General features: G+C 41.9%; 1 protein-coding gene across 1 annotated transcript; it reads right to left on the bottom strand.

The window, feature by feature from the left end:
* Window positions 1-1,870: 1,870 nt before the first annotated feature.
* On the bottom strand, window positions 1,871-3,177 carry LOC145006357 (uncharacterized). The gene is made up of 2 exons (XM_078965447.1): window positions 2,561-3,177; window positions 1,871-2,351 (listed from the first exon to the last, which is right to left on the bottom strand). The coding sequence occupies exons 1-2, from the start codon at window positions 3,175-3,177 to the stop codon at window positions 1,871-1,873; spliced, it is 1,098 nt and encodes a 365-aa protein (XP_078821573.1).
* Between the last annotated feature and the right edge of the window lie 5,196 nt (window positions 3,178-8,373).

The raw sequence follows: 8,373 nt of genomic DNA, 5'->3' as shown, positions 1-8,373 counted from the left end.
CTTAGTTTAGAGTAGTCGATGCACATCCGCCATGATCTGTCATTTTTATTTATCATCACCAGGTTTGCTATCTATGTTGGGAAAATTGATTACCGGATAATCCTTGTGCCTACTATCTTTGCTACTTCTTCGTTGATCGCTTTGTTTTTATCACCCGCATGCCCTCTCTTTTTCTGCTTTATCGGGGTACTTCCTGGCACGATATTCAGGCAATGCTCAATTATCCCATGGTTTATCCCAGTAATGTGTGCTAGCTTCTATGCAAATACGCTGGAGAATTGCTTTATGAGTGCAACTAACTTGAATTTAGTTTCCTTTGAGAGATCGGAACAGATCTGTATTGCTTGCTCCGGGTGATCCAGGTGTATTGTATGTTTTTCTGTTGGATGATCCTCCTTAGACTTTTTTGGAGTTGAACCAACTCTGGGGCTATGCTGATTTGGTGACAGATCTGTTGGCGCAGAGTGTTGGTAATAATTGTGGTTGAGCCCGTCCGAATGCTGAATTTGACGGTGTCGTGGATGGTTGACAATATTGCTTGCAATCGAAAAATTGTCGGTGTCTCAATAGTATGTTTTGCTCCAATGGGTAGTATATTACATAATACTCAATTGCCTGCGTTATGCTCTCTTTCCCATTATTGCTGACTGGCGTGAGCGGGATATTTATGGTGCCTAATGGCCATAGGTTGTGCCCAGTGAAGCCTACTAGTAGGCCTCCTGTTGGTGGCTTCAAATCTTCTTTCCAAGAGGCTGGTAACTGTCTAAAGCAATGCTCATACAGGATGTCGGTGTTACTGCCATTTTCTATGTAGACACGATGAATCTACTTTTGGCATATGCAGGTAGTGATGAGGAGTGGATCCCTGGGGTCCCACTTGTGACGTTTTGGGTTTCCCGACGAGAAGTTGATGCGTATGATACTTTGAGATAGCTCATCTACATTGTTCGTTTGGTGACATTGATCTTAAATATTTCCCTCTGTTCCTTTTGTTCGTCGGTATGCTGTCGAGATTTGACTTACTTCATGCTTGTACTGTGCTTGCCTAATCAGTCGGTTCTGGTCAGGGTTGTGGCGAAAAGTTCTGTTGTAACGGATGACGGATGTCGTAGGTTGGATGTATCATTTGCTACGAGGCAATGTTCAGACATCCTTCGTGTTTTAGGAGAAGATCACTCTTCTGGTGTAGGTGAACCAGTATCGTCGAGGGGGTGGCATGGTCATGTCCGCACTGGGTTCACCACTATCCGGCAGCACAAAGTCTATATTCGTCATTGCTAAAGTCTAGTGTCGTTTTACAGGTTGTATATCGTTGAGTACATACCCAGATGTTGCTAGATGTTGTGATATCTCGTCGGGACTTAACATCTCTCATGGATGTCTTGACAGGGTTAAGCCTAAGAATCTTTTTTTTTTTGGAACCGACAAATATCATTAAAAAAAACCACCAACCTAGCAAGATGCTAGGGGGGATAGAGTACAAAGAGAAAAGAAAATTACATGCAATTAAAGGATTGATACACCAATCAATCCATTGTAAATTACAATGTTCTCTCCTATATTTCCTCCATAGAAATACCGTGGATTTTACCAAGTCAGCCACTTTGGCGGGGGGAGTTCTTGTTTTTTTGAACACCCAATCGCACCTTGCCTTCCAAAGAAGTCATGTCGTCCCATAACAAATACTAATTAAACTTCTCCTTTTCTTTTCACATGTTCCCCAATGCGCTGTGAATATCAATAGCTCCTCAACAGATTCAAAATGTATATTAGGGAGACCACACCAGCTAAGCACCCATTCCCAAACCTTTGCAACCATCGGGCATCGAAAAAGCACATGGGAAGCGTCCTTTTCTATATTCTCACAGTATTAACATATGGGGGAGGTGAGTCGGATACCCCGTTTGAGAAGAGCGCAAGCAGTTGGGATTCTTTCCAGTTTTGCCCTCCACATAAAGCAGGTTACCTTCAGTGGAATTTCATGTATCCACTTTAATGTGGTCTCCAGCGTAGGCAGGTTCCACTGATCAATTTGTATTCTAAGTCTATCAACATGGAATAACCCATCACTAGCTAATGTACACACCCACTTATCATTGCCCTGCACAGTTTGGAAGTCTCTAATTCTGGAATCAAGCAGGTTAATCTCACTAACCAACTCCGGAGTTCTTGGTGCTGATTTCCATTCCCAGTTAATGATTCCATTTTGGAGACGATCACTGATTTTACAGTGTTTGTTGCGTTCCAATTTGTATGCTTCTGGGAAGGATGTCTTTAGGGTCGAGTCACCAATCCATCTATCAAGCCAAAACATGGTCTCTTCTCCAGATCCAATTTTTTCACCATTATTTCTTCCATGTCAATATCAAACAGTTTCAGTTCATCTTGTACTCCAGCTATCCGGTTCAAAATTCCAGGTAATGTCTTTTTGGAAATATATTGTGCGGGCTTATTCTAGAGATTATGGATACCCTTACTCCATAGTCCAGAGCTACCTACTTTCAGCTACCATATCCACTTTGTGATTAGTGAGAGGTTGATCCCCTTGAGAGAGCCCAACCTTTGGCCGCCAATCTCTTTAGGAGCAGTCACCGACTTCCATGCCACCCAGTTGATCTTCTTTTGTTCCTCCGCACCTCCCCACATGAATCTTCTTCTAATGCTTTCCAGTTTCTTGATAACACTTGTAGGAGCAACAAACAGTGAGAAATAAAAAGTAGGAAGGCTGCCAAGAACAACCTTCACAAGAGTTAGTCGACCCCTGAGAGATAGGGTCTTAGACTTCCAAAGGTTTAATCGGGATTGGAATCTTTCTATCACTGGCACCCAATGTCTTTTGTATTTCATATTCGCCCCTACAGGAACACCGAAATAGGTGAACGGTAATTTCGACGGCTTACACCCTAGCGGTTCCACTAAACTTGATACCTTCTGTTTATCCACCCCAATTCCAAATATCCTTGACTTATTGAAATTCACTTTTAGCCCCGACGATACATGAAAGCAACGAAGAATTCTAGCGAGGTTATTTTTGTTTTCCTCCCTCCACTCACCGACAAAGAGGGCATCATCTGCATAGAATAGGTGAGAGATGATAAGGTTACTATTGGGAATTCTCGTTCCAGTGAAAATACCTTTTGCGCAAGCCTCCTTCATTACAATATTCAACCCCTCCATCGCAATTAGAAAAAGGAAGAGGGACAACGGGTCTCCTTGCCTTATTCCACGCCCCATTTCAAATTCCTTAGTCGGCGATCCGTTAACTAAAACCGATAAGGTTGAAGATTTCAAACAACATTGTATCCATCCCCTCCATCTTTCGCCAAGCCCTAATTGCCTTTGAACATGGTCAAGATACTCCCAATTGACCGAATCGAATGCTTTATTAAAGTCTACCATAAAAAGTAGCATCTTTTCTTTTGATTTTTTTCCCATGAGTACATTTCATTGATTATTAAGGGCCCTTCAAGAATGTTTCGTCCCTCAATGAATGCCGATTGAACATTACCAATACACTCGCCAATGACCCTTTTCAACCTAATAGATAATATTTTTGAAATTATCTTATACATGCTACCAATGAGACTTATTGGCCTATAATCCCCAATTGTGAGCGGGTCCTTTTTCTTTAGGACAAAGGTGATAAATGAAGCATTGCAGCCCCTGTTAATGACTCCATAACTTTCAAAATATTTAACTTCATTCAATATGTCATGCTTCATTAGCTCCCAGTTTCTTTTGATGAACTTGAAAGAGAAGCCATCAGGTTCGAGATTTTTTTCACTTCCACATGCCCAAATTGCCTCTTTTATCTCCTCAACTGTGAATGGGGCTTCAAGACTTCAGTTTTCCAATGGATCCAAGACAGAAAACCTCGAACTAAGGAACTTTGGTCTGGTTGGCCACCTTTCTCGGAATTTTTTTTGATAGAAGCTAAAGATCTCAGATTTTATTATTTCGGGGTTTGTAATCCACTGATTGTCGATAAGCAGTCCAGCAATTCTATTCTTTCTTTTTTTATTATTGACAAAACCATGGAAGAAGGAAGAGTTCTCATCCCCGTCGATTACCCACTTAATTTTTGCTCATTGTTTGATGTCACAGGTCATGAACCTCTCCATTTCCGCTAATTTTTGGAATCCTGCCCTCCTTTCACTTATCTCTTCTTCTGAACGCAATCGATCTTCTGCTAGTAAGTCGATCTCATGTATTCTTCTTTTTAATTCCTGCATTTCTTTCACCTCTTTATGATGATCTGTGGCCCCCAATCCCTTATCCTATTTTTTAGAAATTTCAGTTTGGCCTTGATGTACATATCTGGAGCACTGTATCCCTTAAATTCCCTCCAAGAATTTTTAACAACCTCTTCAAATCCTTCTTGGTCGAGCCAGGAATTGAACAATCAAAACGGGGGTTTTCCAAAGTTCGTGAAGGATGTTTGAAGGGTTATCAGGCAATGGTCTGACAGCTCCTTAGGAAGGGCAGTGATTGAGGTAAATGGAAAAACACTTATAAAGTTATTGCATACCAGGAATCTATCGAGTTTGCTGAGTTCATTGTGTGTATTACAGTAGAAGGTGTATCTAATCCCCCCCCCCCCCCCAATTCTAATATCTTGAAGACATGCTTCTGAGATGAAGTTGTTGAAATAAACCGCAGAGGATGCACATAATTGGGAGTTAAATCGCTCCTCTCTTCTTCTAACTGTGTTGAAATCTCCAAACAAAATCCATGTTCCTTGTCTCTCCTTTATAATTTGTAGCAGCTCTTCCCATAATCTTCTCTTTTCGTCCAAGTCATGAGGGCCATATATATTTGCCAATATCGTGTTACCTGGAATCCCTTCCCAATCACCAATTGTTATCAAGAAGCGACTTGATTTTATAATTTTGCTTACCTAAAAAATGTTTACATCCCAAATGCTCAACAGTCCACCCGATCTTCGTGACGATTGGATTGCCGAAAAACCAAACTCCTCTGAGTCCCAGCACCCATGAACACCGATTGCTTCAGTGTTTGTTAGTTAAGTTTCTTGCAATCCCAAGAATGAAACCCTATTTTGGACCTTAAGTCTTTTAACCCATCTGACTTTGTGAGCCTCACCGATCCCCTTTACATTCAAACTTAGGCAATTCATTGCAAATCGCAATACTCACCTTCTTCTCCCATGGCTTCCTGGAGGATAGGGTCATCGGGATTGATGTCAAAACCCAATTCCTTTCCTATCTCGGCTGTTTTAATAAGTTCAAATCATTGGGGGGGGGGGGGGTTGGGGATATCTATCTATGTTCTCCGTCTGCTGTATAAGAGGGGTATTAAGGTCAATTTGATTTTCTTCGGGTGGAGTAGATGGGGACTCCGGCAACGGGACAGTGTGTGGCATCGGATCAGCACCTATCAATTCAATCACTGGGCTTATATTGGGGGTTATATTTATCACTCTTCTCCTTTTCCCGTTGGACCTGCCTACGTTGAATGTGTGGACTTCATTGCATGTAGTTGGAGATGGAAAGGGCCCAAAACAGTTGAGTGGCGGAAGTCCGTTACTAGGCCCATCATGTATTGACTTTGGGGTACTAGGGTCCGACTGGCATGCTTCATTCACGTGACTAGGTTGATTTGTCGTACCGTTAGGCAATAGTTTCTCCATATTCCGAGGTGCCGCTTCAGCTGCCTCCCTCGATGTTTTTCGTTACAATCGCCGCAGCACAATGAGTCTCTTCGTCTTCCATCTCCATCCTGTTAGGTTCACTCGCCGGAACCCTAGTTTTTCCCGGCTCTTGATCATCCAATTCATTGGTTTCCGGCCATATCTCCCCATCTTCCCTTTCATCATTTTTCGCTGACATCTGATCGTCTACAACCATCTTTTCGTTACCGTCTTCAGGTGGGTCGAATCTGAATGGGAACCAATCTTCGTCAAATTCAATGATGCCCAGTTTAAAGACTTTTCCTTCAAACGACGCGTGAATTTCATCGTTAATTCGAGCCCTCGTGGAGGTTAGTAGTCCAATCTTAGCATGAGACAGATCCACTCTGTAGGGAATGTCTTCAAATGGTGCGATCGTCTTCCCAAACATATCTATGATATTCCCAAAATTACACTGCCCCCACAGGTGTAGTGGGAGTCCCGTAATTCTAACCCATGCAACACATTCTTCATGAGAATCGACTTGGTCTCCCCATCTTACCCACTTTAGATAATCCTTCCATTTATGCTCGCCAATCATGAATTCCTTGGTAGCTACGGAGTGATCGAACAACATTAAAACCCTTAAACCTCCAATGTATTTCACCTCAACGCAAGTCTCTCCCTTTGCCAGGAGGAACTTAGGAAGATTGCCCAGGTGTTCTAGCGATACTGCTTCGCCAACTAGTGATATTTTTTGCAACCAACTACTTGTGGCTGGTTCGGGATGAAGGGTGACGGGTATCGGAAGCGGTGGACCAGGGGGGTGTTTGCGCTGTATTTACCGGTCTCAGCATGTCGGCGTACGATCGGTGATCCCGTAGGGTAGTCCCTATTCTCATTCCATTGTTTTTGGCCATGGCTGTCTGTTCAACATTCAACCTCCTATATTGCTCATTTTGGTTTTGGTCCCTCATTGGAACCTTTCTCTTGTGTAGGGCGATATTGACGACGAGTGTCTTCCCTCCAACTTTCACTCCGTCCAATCTTCTTTCCAACTCTTTGGCGTTGCCGACCCCTCTGTATCTAATGAACGCGTAGTACTGCTTATTCTTCCCTAGATTTTGCCCTATGTATACATCTGAAAGTTTTCCATATTTCTCGAATACTCTCCACAGCTCACCTTTCTTTTCTTCCTTTGGCATTTTTGTAACAAAGTACGTGGTTTCCTGGTTGTTTGCCAGCCTCTGTTTCCGGCGTACTACTTTCCAAGCGCTCTCCATCATTTTTTTAGAAGATGGATAAATGGTTAAGCCTGAGAATCACATCACAGAAAGAAAATATGTCAGTCTAGTTAGTAAAAAAGTGAGAGAATTAAGGTTTAACTTAAAATAGAGAAAGAAGTGATCCTCTCTTGGAGGAGAAGGGTTCTATTTATACATATCATCGTGGGGAAAGGGCCCGAAAATACATTTTTTCCCTTTTGAGCCAACAAACATGGGGACATCCTACTGGCGGATCGTGCTCTGCTAGTGGTTATCCGCTATTGATGCATAATCTTCAGAGGGTAGCGCCCTGAGCACTACACCTGTCACTCTGGGAGGTGACTTGTACTATTTTATCTTGCTGTTGACTGGGGTTTCTTGTCTTGGAGTCAACGTCGGCGCTAGGGTGCCAATGGATAAGTACTAGGCCGCGAAGTCAAGGGCCCAAATTCGGCACTAAACAAGCGACAATCATTGACCAGGTCGTCCTTAGGCGATGGTTCCATTATTTTTGGCATATTTCTAGCGGGATACGTTAATAGTGAGAAAGATCCCAAATGGATTAAAATGCCAACATCATCGGAGGTACAATCAAAGAGGTCGCGTAATTCAAGTTCATTTGACGTTTCCGACACACAAACTAACATTGACCTCAAAGCCGACACTGATGGCATCCCCGACGAAGTCTAAAAGATCTCCCTTCATGACAACCAATCGGACGCGACAAAGTGAAGCGCGTTCACCGACATGCTGATGAAGCTGAAAGAAGGGCACAAGAGTTAGCGGAAATAAAAGAAAAGTTCGACACATACAATTTAATAGCAAAAGAAAGAGTCGAAGTACATCGCTAACACTTGGAATTCCTTCGCCATCAAGTAGAGGAAGATCAAATGACTAAGAATTTAACAATTCTTCAGACGAGCGAGGAGATATGTCGCTACGAGATCTGGGAGTGCTTCATGCAATGAAGGAGAAGATGCGCAAGAGATATTTTGACTAAGACTATCTTTTTATGTTTTAAAATTAGGACTATAGTATTTTTTGCGTTCAATGTTATTATTATTTTTTTGTAGTGTTATTTTTGGTTTTTAAATGTTGTGTTTAATTTAGGATTTAATTAAATAACATGTTTAATTAATTTATATTTGTTTTTATAAATATTATAACATAAATAAAAAGACTGGAAAAAAAAATAATGTGAAAAAAATAACGACATGGAAATTAATAGGTGTTAGGCTTGAGGGAGTGGTCGCGGTTTTGCCACCTCAGCCGCACACACCGTCCCCTGACCGCGGTCTCCTGCGGTTTAGGCCGTGGTGCGACCCTTTATAGTCGTAGAATTTGATTGGTTGGGGAGGAATCTTTGAACGGTCAAAAATTCGACCGTTTAATATATTTTTTTCTTTCCTATAAAATACTACATACACTTCATTTTTTTTCAAACAAAAAACACCTTTCTCTCTAATTTATTAAAAAAAT

Source organism: Lactuca saligna, chromosome 1, assembly GCF_052625555.1.
Source record: "Lactuca saligna cultivar CGN05327 chromosome 1, ASM5262555v1, whole genome shotgun sequence".
NCBI classification, from domain to species: Eukaryota; Viridiplantae; Streptophyta; class Magnoliopsida; order Asterales; family Asteraceae; genus Lactuca; species Lactuca saligna.
This window is presented reverse-complemented; position numbering and strand designations above follow the sequence as displayed.

Coding starts and splice junctions, on each gene's coding strand:
- LOC145006357 (XM_078965447.1), bottom strand. CDS start 3,177: ATGGAGGGGTTGAATATTGTAATGAAGGAGGCTTGCGCAAAAGGTATT. Junction 2,352..2,560: donor AAAGAGATTGGCGGCCAAAG/GTTGGGCTCTCT, acceptor TTGACATGGAAG/AAATAATGGTGAAAAAATTG.